This window comes from Dipodomys merriami, unplaced genomic scaffold (genome assembly GCF_024711535.1).
Source record: "Dipodomys merriami isolate MVZ:Mamm:240054 unplaced genomic scaffold, mDipMer1.0.p SCAF_1, whole genome shotgun sequence".
Taxonomy (NCBI): Eukaryota; Metazoa; Chordata; class Mammalia; order Rodentia; family Heteromyidae; genus Dipodomys; species Dipodomys merriami.
This window is the reverse complement of record NW_027202270.1, coordinates 124,687,959-124,705,490: the sequence shown is the minus strand read 5'-3', so window position 1 is coordinate 124,705,490 and position 17,532 is coordinate 124,687,959. Positions and strand designations below refer to the sequence as shown.

General features: G+C 43.6%; 1 protein-coding gene across 26 annotated transcripts in view; it reads left to right on the top strand.

Annotated features, from left to right (window-relative positions):
* Nrxn3 (neurexin 3) overlaps positions 1-17,532 on the top strand; it is a 1,574,539-nt gene that overhangs the window by 57,569 nt on the left and 1,499,438 nt on the right. For all 26 annotated transcript variants that reach the window (XR_011373379.1, XR_011373377.1, XM_070028703.1 and 23 more), the window contains exon 2: positions 15,273-16,668. Coding sequence is in view for 24 of the 26 variants with exons in the window: in XM_070028703.1 (XP_069884804.1) it covers positions 15,960-16,668 (709 nt within the window). In the remaining 2 variants the exon portion in view is untranslated. The remainder of the gene's footprint in view (positions 1-15,272; positions 16,669-17,532) is intronic.

Genomic DNA, 17,532 nt, shown 5'->3' with positions numbered 1-17,532 from the left:
TGAAACCCATTGAGTTCATCTCCATATATCCGAAGTCTTAAAAATTTTAGTATTGCTCAAAAGTCTTAAGTCCAAAATCACTTCTGAGCCTCAAGGCAAAACTCTTAGATGTGAGCCCCTGTCAAAGACAAAACAAAGCAAAAGCAAGTTATACACTTTCTGCTGACAGACAGGGTATATAGACTTAGCCCCAAAGTGTAGAATAGGAAAATTAACAAAGAAGGATCAGATCAGGACAAAGCAAGACTGAGACCTAACAGGGAAAACACGGAATCTTGTAGCTCCACTTATAGCATTTGAGCTCCAAAGGGCTTGGGTAATCCTGTCAGTTGCAGCCACATTTCTCCTTCCTTGGTAGACATTCTGGGCTCCTGAATTCTTTTCCTTTCTGAGGTCTCAATGGTAGTTTTGGCTTCATTCACAACCACACAGATTAGTGAGGACTCTGGGTCTGTCACATTGACCACTCATATCTTCCTTTAAAATCTAGGTGAAAGCTTCCTTGACACTGAAATTCTTGTATCTACATGCCTTCAAAACCAGTATCACATTCTAGCTGCTCAGGAGGCTGAGATCTGAGATGTTGTTCAAAACCAGATGTCGTTCAAAACCAGCGCAGGCAGGAAAGTTTGTGTGACTCTTTTTTTATAATGTTTTTTAATTGTGAAAATACTGTACAGAGGGGTTACAGTTACATGAGCAAGGTAATGGGTACATTTCTTATCAAGCATTGTTGCTTCCTCCTTTGTTTTTCCCCTACCCTCCCTTCTCCCACCTTCTCAACTACACTCCCCCCGCCACATCTAAATTGTAAAGTTTGTTTTTCAACACGGTGTCTTGTACATCTCATTGTTGCAATGGGTCAACCTGTATTCCTATTTAAACGTTTTGTTTTTTTCCCTTCCCCTCCCCAAATTATACCAACATCAAATACAGTGAAAACAGGGGTTATACCGTGTGGGAGCGACATACAAAGAAACAAAATAATTGTGAGACTCTTATGTCCTATTAACCACCAAAAAGCTAGATGTGGAGCTTTAGCTCAAGTGGTAAAGTGCCAGCCTTCAGTAAAAAACAAAAACAAAAACAAAAACAAAACAACAAAAAACAACAACTAGCCGGGCGCTGGTGTAATCCTAGCTACTCAGGAGGCTGAGATCTGAGGATCGCGGTTCAAAGCCAGCCCGGGCAGGAGAGACTGTGAGACTCGTATCTCCAATAAGCCACCAGAAAACCGGAAGTGGCGTTGTAGCTCAAGTGGTAGAGCGCTCGCCTTGAGCTGAAGAGCTGAGGGACAGCACTCAGGCCCAGAGTTCAAGCCCCACGACCGACCAAAAAAAAAAAAAAAAAAAGAAAACAACTAAAGGGCAGTACCTTAGGCATGAGGTCAAGCTGCAGTACTGGTATACAAACAAAACACAGGAACAAAACAGCATTCCATGGGTTATACTAAGATCCACTTCCAGCTTGAGCAATAGCTGGGCCTGCTTGGGACATAGCTGAGTGCCTAGATGGCTGATCTCAGGGACATATTTCCCTAAGTGGTCTTGAGTGATCAAGCTCTTTCAAAGGAGTTTTTATTTTATAGTCTTGTGCCTCCAATAGGTAGGATCTGACCAATTTCTGAAGGCTTCTCAAGGCATCTTTCCTATTGCCTGGTATTAAGTACTTGGTTTCTTCATGCCACTAACCTCTTCAGTATCTATATCCACCTTAGCTTCAACATTCATTAACCATGCTTTGTTTCTGGTCACACTTTTAAGCTTTTCAGAACTTTCTACTCTGAATTTTACTCTGGTGTTCTCATTGTTGTAAATTTGGTTAAATGCAGCCATCATTACACATTCCACCATGGATTGCTACATTAACTTGGAATTTTCTCGGCCATACCTGTTACTTCTTCACCTTTAAACATATCTAACCACAAAGTCTAGGGTATATGCAAGATTTTGACAAGTTCTTTGAAAGACTATAATGAGTGGCCTTTAGTCCAATTTTCAGTAGGGTCTTCAATTGCATTTGAAAACTGGGCACTGTTTTTGCTGGCTGTATTCCCATCAGTATTCTAGTCTTCTGAATTCACACTAATATAGTCCCATTTCTAATATGACATTTCTGTTAGTTTTCTATCACTTTGACAAAATACCTCAGAAAAACAACTTAAAGAAAATTATTTGGGCTCACAGCTTCATAGGTTTAAGTTCAACGACACTTGGCTTTTTTTTGGTTTCTGGGCCTGTACATGATAGTATATTCATGGTAGAAAGGCATAGAAGAGGAAAGTTGCTTATCTTATGGTTGTTAGGTGGTCAGGGTGAGAGGATTAAGGAACCAAATATACTACTCAAACGTACATTTTTAGTAACCCACCTCTTCCAACTAGTCTCACCTAAATTTTCTGCTGAATACCTGTAGCACCACCAGCTGAGGATCAACTGTTCAACACATATACCCTTGGGAGCTATTCCACTTGCAGATTTTCAACCATGAGTCCTCGCAAAACCCTTTTGATATAGGTATCCATATCAGTATTTTTCCTCCCATTTAACCAATACAAATCTTGAAATTTAGTGAGGTTAAGTATATATTAGGTAATCTTGTTGGTGTGTGAACATCATAGTGTGTACTTACACAAATCAAGACAACTATGACATCCGTAGGCAATGTCATCTTATGGGATTGCCATTCTATGTGTGGTCAGTGGTTGACCCAAGTGTTGATAGGTGGTGTATTCCTGAAATGGCCAGAGTTTGTGTAGTAAAATGGTGGACCTCTAGGATAAGAATGCAGTTTTATTGGACTCTAGAGTCCAGCTCTTAACCAAATCCTAGAATCATGGAACCTGAGGGCAGAGACGACCTTTGAAGTTTGCCACAGAGAAATGTTAGACAAAAATGAGAATGGGTAGCTCCATCATATGGAGAGAGTAGTAAACTCAAGGACTATGTCAGGCATATCAGTATTTACTGAGGGTTTTTTTTCATATAAGTGCTTGGGTGGTGTGCAAAGGTTGTGACTTTGTCCTACATATGAGTGGAAAAGCAAAGCTATTAATAAAGGTTTATGTAAACAACTGTTCCTAGGATTTAAAGGAGAAAGTAGGAGATTTTAAGGACAGGCTCTTACATATAGAGATTAATATAATGATTCTTTGGGGCAGTATGGTACTATAAAATCTCATTCTGGTGGAGGCTGGGAGACAAAACCTGATCTCCCTTTTCTAAAAAGCAGTTCTACTATTTATCCTCTTATAGTTTGGCATCTATTATCCATTCCTTCCTTCCTTCCTCCCTCCCTCCCTCCCTCCCTCCCTTCTCTTCCTTCCTTCCTTCTTCCTATATAATACATTTACTTCAGTGGTCTCTACTATACTTAAAAAAATATGTAATTTTTTGAGGCAAGATTTTACTATGTAGCCCAGGTTGGCCTCAAACTAACTCATGATGTATCCCAAGAGCTGGGATACAGCCATGTCCCACCATGCCTAGCAATGGTGATCTTCTTCATGTCCATGTCTTTCCATACACAGAGAAAATTGGTATAGCAAATATGCTATGTTCCTTCCTTTTATTGCCCCATTGGAAGTGAGGCCCTGAGATCTACTCTGTATTATTCGTGTGCATTTGGGAAAATTCTTTCATCTCTAGGAGGCCTCAGTTTCCTTTCTCTAATGTAGGGATCATATTAATTCTTTTTGCATAGGATCACAGTAAAGACTAAGTTGACTTCATATATATCCTATTTGGCCCTTCACCCTGTGTCTTGTGCCCTGTGCAGAGACAACGTGATAGGATGTTTACTGCTATGGTTTTAAGATACAGGTGTTGGAAAAGTGACAGGATGACTGAGTTGCCATTGGCAATGTCCTGAACACTCACTCTGCTGCCTTCCTTGAGGCTGCCATAGCTACTCTTGGGTCTCAGACCCATCCCTCACCCCACTGTAGCCCCTTCAGAGTAGCATTCATGAGTGTGTTGCCCCATTTTCTGCCTGTAGTGTGTTCCCCTGGCCATGACACTGTTCTTCAGGTAGCATCCTCTGGATCTCCTACCTCTGAGGTACATGGAAAGGTGGGATGTGCCAGGCCCTGCATTGCCCTGGTGGTAAAATTAGGAGTTTTCTGGTATGGTTACATGTAGCCCAGCCTGTCCAGCTCATCCTCCAGTCTGCTCTGCTTTCCCTTTGCCAGCTCTGGCACCTCTTGCTTTGTTAATGGAGACTTTGTCAAGTAATGGGAATAATTAGCCCAGTGGGGGCTTTACTGTGTCCTGGAAAGAGAACACAGAGAGCCCTCCCAGCAGCCCCAGACATAATTGCTGGGCAGGCTTATTTTCTCTTGTCTGCATCTCTCCCCTTCTCTTGCATGTGTTTGATTTTTTTTCTCTCTCTTTGTGTAGAGAGGGTTGACTAGGAGAAAAGACCCATAAATTGCACTCTTGCTGGGCTGGTACTATGAAAGCTGGGTAAGCTTGTCCTCCTGTGCTGAATAATTTCCCTCTCCCCCACCCTCTTAGAGAGGGGGACAGATCAGCTAGGCGCTTAGCTGATCTGTCCCCCTCCTTTTCTGACCCATTTCCCCTTTCTCCTCCAGCCCTCCCCTCTCTCATTCCCCATCTCCTCATGTAAAGAACTCCCTGGCTCTCAATTGAATCTTTTTTAATGGTCCCAAGAGGCGAGGATCTTGAAGGGTGATTATCTTCATTATAAATTATTAACTCTCCCAGCAGCCAGATGGCTTCCCAACCCATGGCTGGGAACTCCGGGTTAGTGAGGCTTGCTGGCTGGCAGAGGAGGGAACAAGAGGAGAGGAGACTGTATGGTGAATGGCCACAGCTTCTTGAGTTCCTGGCTGCCATGGGCATGCTGGGAAACTTGTTCCATGGTTATCTACAGGGAAGAGTTTGTTGTTGGGTTTTAGCTCTTAGCTAACATCCCTTCAGGATGGATAGATGTGGTGATGGAGAAGATACTAATGTCATGAGTTGGTTTTGGTAGAAATCTTAGGCAGTGGTGCAGGCATTATTATATTACTTTGTGTAGTCTTTAAGGTTTAACCATTATTAATTCCAATTTATAGAAGAATTAACAAACTATATTGGCCACAGATAGGGTCTTGGCCCAAAGTGAGAGAAAGCTTGATTCTTACTCCCAGTGCTTTTACCCCTCTACCAGACTTCTTCTCATGGACCTTTGCCTGATCCTCTTTAAGTTCCCACTGCTCCTTTCCTTCCTATGAGAAGTCTCTGCTGATCACACAAGCTCAAGGAAACACACCTTTCTTCTGGACTATTCTGTTCCATGTATTGACCTATTTAGTACAGGGTACATAGGCCTAAAGGTCTTTACACACCTTCAAAACTAGGGAAGTTGGTTTATCAGAGTTATCTCCTTGTAAGATCTACATAAATATTCCTCCTAGAATTCCTAGAACTGCCATTCACTACTAGACAGAATTCAACCCAGAAGATAAGAGAATGCCTTTAACAATGCTTCAAGTCAGGCTTGGTTGTAGCTTATCATTCCGGCTATTTGGGAGGCAGATATAGAGAATCGAGGTACAAAGCTAGCTCGGTGAAAGTTAGGGAGACACTATCTCAAAAACAATCTGGATATGATAGTGTGCACCTATGGTCCTAACTACTTGGAAGGTGATTGTAGGAGATTGGTGGTCTGAGGCAGCACCAGGAAAAAATGTGAGCCTCTCTCTCTGACAAACAAACTGAAAACAAAATGATAGGAGACATGGGTCAAGTGGTAGAGCAAAGTTCTGTGTTCAGTTCTCAATATAAAATACATAAAAATGCCTCAGGCTCCTAAATATTCTGGTAAGGAACTCTGACGATACCTGTAAGCCCCCAAGCATTGATATCTCAAAAGTTTTCTCCTATAAGGAGACGTGAGCGTGACTCTTAAAGTTGAGATGAAATTTAAGAGCATCCATCACCTATCTTGGTTACTGTCCCTGGATAGCCCAGTAGGACATCAGCACTGGCCATACAGAAAGAGGAGAAACAAGGACTGCTGTGCATGGTAGCCGAAGAGGCAATTAGTCCTCATCTATGTTGAGGACTATGGACTTCAACTTGTCCCATGTGCCTTTCACTGTCCATGTTACAGATGGAGCAACTGAGGCACAAAGCGTGTAAGTGACTTGTTCCAAGTGACACAATCAACAGTAGGTCTGAGATCTGAATCCAGAATTCTGGCTTCAAAGTCCATGCCCTTAGTCATAACACTGTTCCTCTTCATGAAGGGGAGATTCCTCTTATACCAGTGTTCTACTTTGTACCCTACAGACCGCCCACTGTCAAACGGAGTCCACACTCAGCTAACTCTCCCTCTCACCTCTGGCTCACCTACTTATGTTATTTAGGTTCATGGCTTCGGTCTCTAGTCATATATAAGTAACTTACAGAGATGGAACTTTATACTAGGACACAAGAGTCTCATGGTTAAAAAAAGATAATAAAAGGTTGGGCACCAGAAGCTCATGTCTGTAATCCTAGCTATTCAGAAGGCTGAGATCTGAGGATTGCAGTTTGAAGCGTCTAGGCAAGAATGTCCATGAAATTCTTATCTTCAATTAACTACTGGCCCACTCCCCAAAAGATGAAGGTAGAGCTGTGGCTCAAGTGGTTGAGCATTAGCCTTGAGGCTAATAGCTCAGGGAGAGTTCCCAGGCCCTGAGTTTAAGCCGTAGGATGGGCGCGCGCACACACACACACACACACACACACACACACACACACACACACACACACACACACACACACACACACACACACACACACACACACACACACACACACAAGAGTTCCCAGGCCCTGAGTTTAAGCCGTAGGATGGGCGCCCACACACACACACACACACACACACACACACACACACACACACACACACACACACACAAGAGTTCCCAGGCCCTGAGTTTAAGCCGTAGGATGGGCGCCCACACACACACACACACACACACACACACACACACACACACACTAACAGAAGGACCTCTCTTGCATTTCCTAACTCTCTTACTATTCTACACCTCTCTCACAAAGTGATGGTTAGAATAAAAATTCAGAGGCAAGTGCCAGATTGACATGAATAAGTGCCTCACTTTCTTGTGGATTATATTTTGGTGAATGTAGTCTAAGATTGCATTGGGTTATATGACAGCCACAAAGCACTAACATTATAAATGTATGTATAATACATTTATGTACACAAATATTCATATCCATGTGCAAGCCATTTTGTGTACTTTACCCATCAATTCTTGTTTACTACATATCTACAAATGGTGATTTCCTTATGAGTTGTTTGTATTGGAGGACCACGTTTTATGACTATTTATGCCCATCAGATTTTGTGTTATTAGACATAGGCTGTGCTTTATGCCTGCTATGATCTCTAAAGAGCTCTATGGCCTCATCCACACACTCACAAATTCTGTGACCGCTCATCTACAAATATAACTAGGAGTTTCTCTTCTTCATCTAAGCTCTTGTGGAAAATGAGGAACAGATAGAGCCTGATCTCCTTCTAAAACCTGCCTTTCAATATGTGCACACTTTCTTTGAATACTCTGTGTGTGTGTGTGTGTGTGTGTGTGTGTGTGTGTGTGTGTGTGTGAGAGAGAGAGAGAGAGAGAGAGAGAGAGGGAGAGGGAGAGGGAGAGAGAGGAGAGAGAGAGAAAGAAGTCTGCATGGTTCTTTCTACCTTATGTTCCTTATCTTGTGAGAAACTTTTCTAGCAAATTGGCTGAGGTTTATACAGAACTTCCAGGTATCTCTACTATATTAGCTTAGTATTCTTTGGAGAAAAGGAAGATAGATTAACCTGGCACGACTACTCCTTTATTTTTATAGGGAACATTGTTTTTTAGCCAAAAAAGACTAGTAAAGTTCAAGGTTAAAGACCAAGGGCTCTTCCTTTCCCTCCTCGTAGCTGCCCTCCTTTTTCCAGACCATGTCTATGTGCCCATTTGTTGGACTGGACTTGAAGTCCTTAGCAGCTATTTCTCCTCCTCGTTTTGAAGGAGGAGGCTCTTAGGATGGGGTGAACTTGTACCTGTGTCCAGAAGTAGCTCAGCAGATTTCAGAGGAAGAAGCGAAGACGCAAGAAGGGGGTGACATAGCTGTGAAATAGAGAATTGGTGTGTGGAGTTGACGAGAGAGAGAGGGAGAGAGAAGAAAGAGGATGAGCTCACTGTTGGAAAAGGTGGTGGATATTGGCCCATATTTTCTTCCATGAGCAGCTGGCTTTGCTGTGGCTTCTGTGAAAAAGGAATGCCAGCCTACAATCAGAACCACCCATAATTTTCTTTAAAACTCTACTTCCGGAGACATACTAAAACCAATAGATGAATGAATGAACATGTTGTTGTTGTTGTTTCATTGTTGACTGTGGGGCTTGAACTCAGGGCCTGGGCACTGTCCATGAGCCTCTTTGTGCTCCAGGCTAGTGTTCTACCACATGAGCTACAGCATCACTTCCAGTTTTTGAGTGGTGGAGATAAGAGTTTCATGTAGACTTTCCTGCCCAGGCTGGCTTTCAATGGCGATCCTTAGATCTCAGCCTCCTGAATAGTTCGGATTACAGGCGTGAGCCACCAGCACCCAGCTCACTGGATTTTTTTTCTTTTTAAATTAAAATATATGGATAGAAGTGTACTGCTCAATGTGTTCTTACCCCCTGAACACAGAGTGTACACCACCGAGATTGCAAAATGAATTCCTTCACCTCCTTTGCTCTCTTCCTATTAGAAACCATGGTTCTGATGTTCAACTGTGGAATGAATAATTTTGCCTCATTTTATGCTTTATATCTATGGTGCACATACAGGTGGTGCTGTCTTGTGTCTTGCTTTATTCAACACTGTGCTTGTGAGGGTCATCATGCTTCGGTTGAGAAATGAAGACCAGTCGTCCACATTGTGCAGTTTTGAAAGAATGGAGTACAGTTTATTTATCCATTGTACTTTGGTGATGTGGGTTGGGGCTGTTATAGGTCATGTTGCTGTGAAGATTCTTGCACATGTCTTTGGTTGGATGTGTATAAACATTCTTGCTTGTATATGCATACAGAGGAGAGGAATTGTGAAGTCACAGAGATTTTTACTTTAATGTTCAGCTTCAGTGGATACAGCCAACGCAATGTTCCAAAAGTAATTATACCTCTATACATTTTAAACCCCAGTACAGCTTGAAATTCTTCTATTAGATAGGTATTATCATCCCCACATTTTTGGGTGAACAAACAAAAATTCAACAGAGTTGCTCAAGGTTAAATAGCTTTAATAATAAGAGTCTGGATTTAAGTCCAATTTTACCTGACTCCAAAGCTCACACTCTAACATCTCTCCCTACCCTACTTCCAGAGCTGGGACAGAATTCAGTGTCTTGATGCTCCTCCTTGCCTTCGACAGAGCCTGAGCCCTGCCCTAAGGTGGGGAGCATAGCGTGTAGTTTGCTATTGGGAGTGGTGTGGTTTCATGGAAGAAGCGAATTTCTAGGCTGTTGTATAAGAAGGCATAAAGGGGGAGAAGAAGTGTGCTATATCCTATCTTTGCCCGCACATAGGAGCAGTGCTGATCGGTGCAGGATTTGGTGCTAATGTGGATAAGATGTGTGCATCAGGTTACAGGAAATTCCTCCAGATATAGGTGGGGACACAAGAGATGGAAGCTTGGTCAATGACAATTCTTTTGAAGATCAAATATTATGAAAAGTCTCAGTCAGGATGGCTGAGTGGGTCATGACCCAATGCAAATTTGCTTAAGAAAAAAATGACATATTTTGCCTCCATGAGGAAAGCCCTAGGACATTCTGGACTTCAAGCCTGGCTAGATGTAGGTGTGAAAAATCATACCACAAAATAATCTATCCCTATTCATCTCTGGGCTCTTATTTCTTCTTTATTTGGATGTTATATATGATCTCTGATAGTAACAATGGTGTTTTTCATCAAGCCTAGACTTCACAAATTCCAGAACATAGTAAGAAGAGAGAGAGGGGAGTCTTCTCCCAATAATTGTAATTCCCTGTATTAATGCTAGTTTGATTCAGTTTGGATGACAGACCTATCCTTAAACTAATTAATATGGCTAGGAGATTATAATTTCCTAACTGGCTAAACTGAGATATGTGATCTAGAGAGGGATGATCCCTTACCTGAATGACATGGATAGAGAATGGTGCTAAAAATAACTTACCTGACAAGTAGGATGGAGAGTAGAGTGAATGAGGGTCAAAACCAAAAGAGAGTCATTAGAAACCATTCCTGATGAGGAAGTTAAGAGGGGAGCTACTGAGAAAGTTCCAGAGGGGAAAGCCTGTAAGCCTTATCTGGGATTGTATCTTGCTTACAAAGGCTGAGCAGGATTATCATCGTCATACTTTCCCAACCAGTCCTGGTTCTATTCATGATCCTGACTTTCTCTTGAGTCTCTCTCAGCACAGCTACAACTCCATGGCAGTTGGGAAAGGGAGCAATGGAACTGGAAAGAGTGGGAAGGAGGGCAAAAGGCAGCCAGATCTTCTGAGCCATCCCTATGGCAAATAGCCCACATGTCAGAGTTGTGTGGGGACCCCCCTCCCCCCACCCTGCCTCCTAAGCAGCCGGATTACGAGACATTTGCAAAGATGTTCACCCCGCATAAAGTGTGCTGTTCAATAATTATGCAAATTAGCTGGCAATTAGATAATGTCATTCACTTTTCCTCTCCTGCTTGATTCCCACACAACAGATAAGTGTTTTGAGCTTTAGCATCAGCCCAGGTCCTTCATGTAGGCTCTGAGGAAAACCACCTGCATCCATGACTGCTAGTGCTTCCCTGTGGCTCAGGGAAGGGTGGCCATTGTCTGAGTGACCAGGTCTTTCCTTGTCTTGTTTGCTTGAATCTGCCATACCTCACCAGTGGGCTAACAAAGGTCAAAGCCACTGGCGGTCAGTGGATGGAAGCTTGCAGTTAATATAAGGGCATCTCTAATTTTTTGCAAGTTCTTAGAGACTACAGAGGTATCTAAGAAAGAAATGGAGAGACTGTGGATGGACTGTAGTGTGTAAGGTCTAATGGACTAGTTCTGACTCTTGGGTCAGAGCTGTCTGGCTCTGGTAGAGAAAGCTTGGTTTTCCTCAGTCAGCCTTTCCTGATCCCTTTTGATGCAGGATGGTGAGGGAGCATTGGTGTCACCAATGCTGGTTTGGGTTGGAGGGGGTGAAAATCTAGAGGAAGAAGCTCCGTCAGACAGGGTAGAGCCCCAGTGCAAGCTGGATAAATGCCCATGAACCTCTTTCACAGAGAATTCCTGAGCAGCAAAGCTCAGGGTTTCCCCACACCATTAAGCAGGTGCTGCTTTGCTTTTGGGGGGAGTTGTCTGGTACTGGCATCCACAAAAGAAGGGGGGGCTCAGAATTGCTCTTGTATTCAATGGTATTGCATTGAGACCATTACATAGAACAGCAGTCAAAGGACCAAAGTCTTCTCCTCAGTTCTATTTTACTGTTCATTCTTTTTATTAATGTTGTCTGAGCTCTTCTTCCATGGCAAGGCCCTATGGCCAGCACATGATAAAGTAGTTGCTTCCTTCAGGATCTCTACATTGAACAACCTGCTTCAAGAGCTTAGTCACTATACTTCTACTGTCGCTAAAGTACATCTATCCCTCATCAGCTTGTGGTACCCCTGATAATGAGAATGCCGTCCATCCTACTCTTGATGCAGTAGATCCTGGAATGAACCGGAGCTCAATAGACAGTTGGATTAAAGATTTCCTATCTTCCCTAGGAGAGGGGGGACTGCCTTTGACTTGATTGGCCTGTTTTGTCTCACACAGTGATCATATTCTCAGATATACAGATGGTATCACATAGCATGACTTAGCTTCTTGCTATCTACCTCTATCTCCATGCCTTCTCCCCACTCTACTCCAACAGTCTTGAAATACAGCAGCCTATTCCAGACTCAAGAGTTTTGCATTGGCTATTAACTTCTCACACATTCTTCGTAGATTTTTACATATCTCTTTCCCTTCTTTTCACGCATGACTTTCCTTAAACATCATTGTATTCACTGATTCTAATTTGCAGTTTTGATTGTTTCTGTAGTATAAACACTTGTAGAATAATTGGTTTCATGCTACCAAAGTTGACATCAACCTGCAGAAAAAACTCTCAAACTCTTAGTAGTTGCTCACTTACGTCCTTAATAGTTGATGGCAAAGACATTTATCAAGAATGTCCCCTGGCTGTGTTCCAATTAACACCCTTTACAATCATGAGGTTTCCATGCCACAATTTAGGAAACACTGGTTGGACCAAGTCTTTGATACAAGTGAGGCTTTTCTTTTGATGGGTTTAACGAGACTTGTGTTGGTTGGATTTATTTGTTCATGAGGAATAGAATTTGTTCCCTGTTAAGGGACAGCATCTTCTTCTTTGAAGCATGGTACTAACTAGCATTGTGGATCATCGTGGTCATCATAAAAATAGTGACTAGATGCTCTGATGGGGCCCATAGTAGATTACCAAAAGTGCCAAGAAGCAACTACTTGTCCAGCTTTCAGAAATTACATTCACAGCTAAGTCTAGTTTTTTTTTAAATCTTCAAGTAATTGTACAGAGGGATTTCAATCCAACATGTCAGTTTATAAGTACAATGCATCTTGATCAGTGTCACTACTTTCATTATTCTCCCCATCTATACCTCTCACACACCCACCCTACAATCTCAATTTTCCTACTTCCTTCTTTTTTTTTTTTTTTTTGTGACAGTCCTGAGGCTTGAACTTAGGGCCTGGGCACTGTCCCTGAGCTTTGTTGCTCAAGGCTAGCACTCTACTACTAGAAACCACAGCACCACTTATGGCTTTTTCTGAGTAGTTTATTGGAGATAAGAATCTCACCAACTTTCCTGCCTGGGCTGGCTTCAAACTGCGATGCTCAGTTCTGAGCCTCCTGAGTAGCTAGGATGATAGGCATGAGCCACCAGTGCCTGCCTCCTACTTCCATTTTCATGTATGTACATCGAATATTGTGACTGCATTTGCCCACCCTTCTTCTCTTCATTTGTCTACTCCCCTCCCTTTAGACTCCCTCACCCACCCACAGAAGTTCCAGCTTCCTACTATTTACTTTGTTAAATTGTGAGATAGCTGTTGAAGGGAGTTAAAACATTGGAATCATCCCCTACATATACCATCCTTTTGTTAATATGTCTCTCTCTCTCTCTCTCTCTCTCTCTCTCTCTCTCTCTCTCTCTCTGTGTGTGTGTGTGTGTGTGTGTGTGTGTATTCTTGTATATGAAATCACTGGCTTATTAGCTAACTACCTCAGCTAGGTGGGTCAGCGTCTGCCCTCAGAAACCAGGTCACTAACACCATTGGGTGCTGCTATGTTTTATGGCCATTATAAAGCACACACAACATTCTCTAGGCACCTGGCATTTCTTAACTATGAGTTGTAAGCCATTCTGCAGTTTTCATCAAGTTTGTAAGTATTGTGCTTTTACACATTGTCCTCAATCCACTGACAGACACACTTGCCAACCCCTCTTTCCACCCTTTCCCTTTCAAGAAGCGATATAGGAAGCAACCTGGTATCTATTGATCACCTGCTATCTACAAGGTCTCATACTGGGTCCTCTCATGCCTCATTTCACTTAATCCTCAGTTATGGAAAAAGAGTATTACTTTCTTTATTTTCCAAATAAGGAAACAGAAGCTTAAACAGGTTGAGAAAATTTTCTCAAAGTTCTCATACAAGAATTAGAATTCAACACCAGCTTTTAAAATTATTGTTATTATTATTATTATTGTTATTTTCTTTCTTCTTTAACTTTATTTCATGCATGGGAGATGCCACTTATTGTTTTCTAACAGTAAATGTTTCACACCCTTCCCTTTAAAATAATACAAAAGTTATATACTCTACAATCAGCTAGAGTATTGATAAAATGTTTTTCTCCATAGCCATCTTTTATGCTTTTAGTAATAACATGGAATAAATTGAAGCTACTGTGCTATGCCATCAATGTAGTTCTGATGAGAGTTTCTGAAACATGTATTTTGTATATATTTTCTCCTCCTTTAAAATTGTTATTGTAAAGGTGGTATACATAAGTCAGATGAAGAGTACATTTCTTTTTTTTTATTGTGAAAATACTGTACAGAGGGGTTATAATTACATGGACAAGATAATGAGTACATTTCTTATCAAGCATTGTAGCCTCCTCCTTTGTTTCCCTTTCCCATCCCTTCCCATCCTCCCTCCACCCTGTTCCCCCAATCCTCCCCTCCCGCCCCCCCCCCGCACCAAAGTTGTAAAGTTTTCGACATAACGACTTGAAGAGTACATTTCTTTTTGAGCAGTGTCACCCCTTCCCTCACTTTCTCCCAGAGTTTTCCCTCCTGACTTCCTCCCCCACAAGTTGTATAGTTTGTTTTCCACCGTGTCTAGTGACTATCTCTGCTGCACTTGTTTACCCTGTATCCCAGCATTTCTGTGCTCCCCTTTATTGTCCCCAAACAGATAAACTTACAAGACAAAAGGTACAGAAAACAAAAACAGCAACAAAAGAGAAAAACAAAAACAAAATACAAAAATGAAAAGATATCTCCTCTTGTTTCCATTTCTTGAAGTTCATATTATTTTTAACCTTAATGTCCTCCTTTCTTTTGACTTTTTCTAGAACTAGAGATTTTGTACCTTGGGTATTGTGCTTAGTAGGCAAGCATGTACTCTACTACTTGACCCCACTCTTCTCCTTTTAAAATAAGAATTCCCCTCAACAGTTTGTAAGAGATGAGGGTGACTATACTCATCATTAATTCACCTCCTAATTTATTTCCACTGAGTTTTACAAATACTTCAGAAATGGGAAATCTGCCTTAGGCTTCCTTAGCCCAAGCAGTAGTTTGTCAAATTGAAAAGGAAAGAGCTTTAAAAAAATCAATGTCTTTAAATAGGTAAATAAGAAAAAAAATTATGTGTAGGTGTTTGAGTACGTAAAATGTTAGCGCCCAAAGATCAATTTTGGCTATGTGACCTTATGATAAACGAATATCACAGAATGTGCTGGTGTGGCTTCAGGCACTTCCATGATTTTTGCATGTGTCATTAGTTAGGGTGTCATTATGAGTTGCTGGGCTCAGGGCTGTGCACAGGCTCAGAAGAACCAGAACCTCTTCCTGTTTGAAGTATCCAATGCTGTAGGAGTCCCTGACTATAGCCCTAATCTTCTGCTTCTCTTCTTTCTTTCTTCCCTTCCTCTACAGGTCCTCTGGAGTCCAGGGAGGTGGGTGATGGGCAGGACTGCCTCCGGCTAGCACCATGAAGCTTGAATCTGTTTCTGCTCTACACTGGGCCCTGCTCTGCCTGAGTGCTCAGCTGCTTGCTGCTCTCCTTCCTCTCCTTCCGGAAGCCCACCGCTGCTAGGAGACAGAGCTTCAGGATTGGTCCTTGGCCTGTGTCTACCTTTCACTTGGCTCACCTTACGAATTCACTCCTTCTCCATTACCGCACCCCAGCCCCCAGCCCTGTTCTGGGCGTCAGGGGCTCCGCTGGGTGGAGTGCATTGCTGAAGGCTTTGCCCTCCCCTGTACTCCTCTCTTCCTCCTCCTGGAATCAAGGCCTCCGGATCCACATGGATAGCTGAGATCTTGTCTTGGAGAAAGACACCTTGTCCTCACTCCAGACTGTCCCTCTGCCTGATTTGACTTTCCCCTGTTTGCTTCTTCGGCCTCTTGATCAGAGTTCTTGCTCTTCTGCCCACCTGGGGCTGTCTTGTTCTCTTTCCTGTTTCCTCACCCAATATTTATGTGTGCAGCTCCCTCCTGTTGTATGCTCTCTGTCTCCCACTCCGTCTTGTCTTCCTGTCTCCACCACCAAAGGGAGATCCTCCCTTGAAAGGACTGTTTTCCTGGCCTGCGTGTGTGCCTCCAGGCCCTGACTAAGTGGCCACCATGAGCTTCACCTTCCACTCGGTGTTCTTCACCTTGAAGGTGAGCATCCTGCTGGGGTCCCTGCTGGGACTCTGCCTGGGGCTCGAGTTCATGGGCCTCCCCAACCAGTGGGCACGTTACCTCCGCTGGGATGCCAGCACGCGCAGTGACCTGAGCTTCCAGTTCAAAACCAATGTCTCCACGGGGCTGCTCCTCTACTTGGATGACGGTGGCGTCTGTGACTTTCTCTGCCTCTCGCTGGTGGACGGCCGGGTGCAGCTCCGCTTCAGCATGGATTGCGCGGAGACGGCGGTGTTGTCCAACAAGCAGGTGAACGACAGCAGCTGGCACTTCCTCATGGTGAGCCGTGACCGCCTGCGCACAGTGCTGGTGCTGGACGGCGAGGGTCAGTCCGGCGAGCTGCACACCCAGCGGCCCTACATGGATGTGGTCAGTGACTTGTTCCTTGGTGGAGTCCCATCTGACATCCGACCTTCTGCCCTGACTCTGGATGGAGTACAGGCCATGCCCGGCTTCAAGGGATTAGTCCTGGATCTCAAGTATGGCAACTCAGAGCCTCGGCTTCTGGGGAGCCAAGGCGTCCAGTTGGAGGCTGAGGGACCCTGCGGTGAGCGTCCTTGTGAAAATGGTGGGATCTGCTTCCTCCTGGATGGCCACCCTACCTGCGACTGTTCTACCACGGGCTTCGGTGGCACCCTCTGCTCAGAAGGTAAGACCCCCTTCCCCTCCCCTCTCTTGCTAGATGCTGGCTGTGAGGCCTGATGGAAGCCAGTTTGATGTGAAAGCGCATCTTTATAACATGCATCTTTATAACTGCATGTTAGATCATGGGGCCCCGTTCCCCGGGAGGTGGTGGAAATCCTTTGCTCACTCTCCCATCCCAGCAGGAAGAGAATCCTGGCAACTCAACCAGAGGCAGCTGTGGTTCTGTTCTCAAGTCACAGAGCTGGAGGGAGTTAGACTACATGCGGAGTCTGTACTTCCAGCTGAGTTCCTTCTCCCCAGCACAGCTCAGCAGGATGACCACAGGACAAGAAATGAGATAGACCCAGCCAAGGGACTATCTCTGTACCTCCTGAATCTTTGAGACTCGGACTCTGAGGGGTGGGTAGGAAACTATCCTCCTGTCCTCCTTATATGGGCCCAATAAGAATGAAGGTGGATGGGCTAAAGGGTTTATGCATGGTCTGATTATAAAGCTTCCAATCAAGATGAAGAACCAGCTGGTTCAAGAATTGAGGGAGGTCAGGGGTGGGGTGAGGCAACTGACTCATTCCCGACTCCCAGGTTTTCTTCATTCGGGTACGGCCCCACCGGTCTGGGGTTTGTAATTAACATTTGTATTTGCAGGTTTTCCTATTTCCGGAAAAGTCCAACCCCCGAAGCAGGTTGTGGTTGATGTAAACTTCAGCTCTTAGTAACATATATGTTTGTGTGTATCTACGAATGAAAACAAAACTTATTCCACAGGTGGCTCCTTCTGGAGAGTAAGACAGTGCCGGAGGTGGTGATGAAGGCCTCCTTGTAGGTTGTGCATGGGCTAGTGTGGAAATGTTCCCTGGGGCTGTTCTTC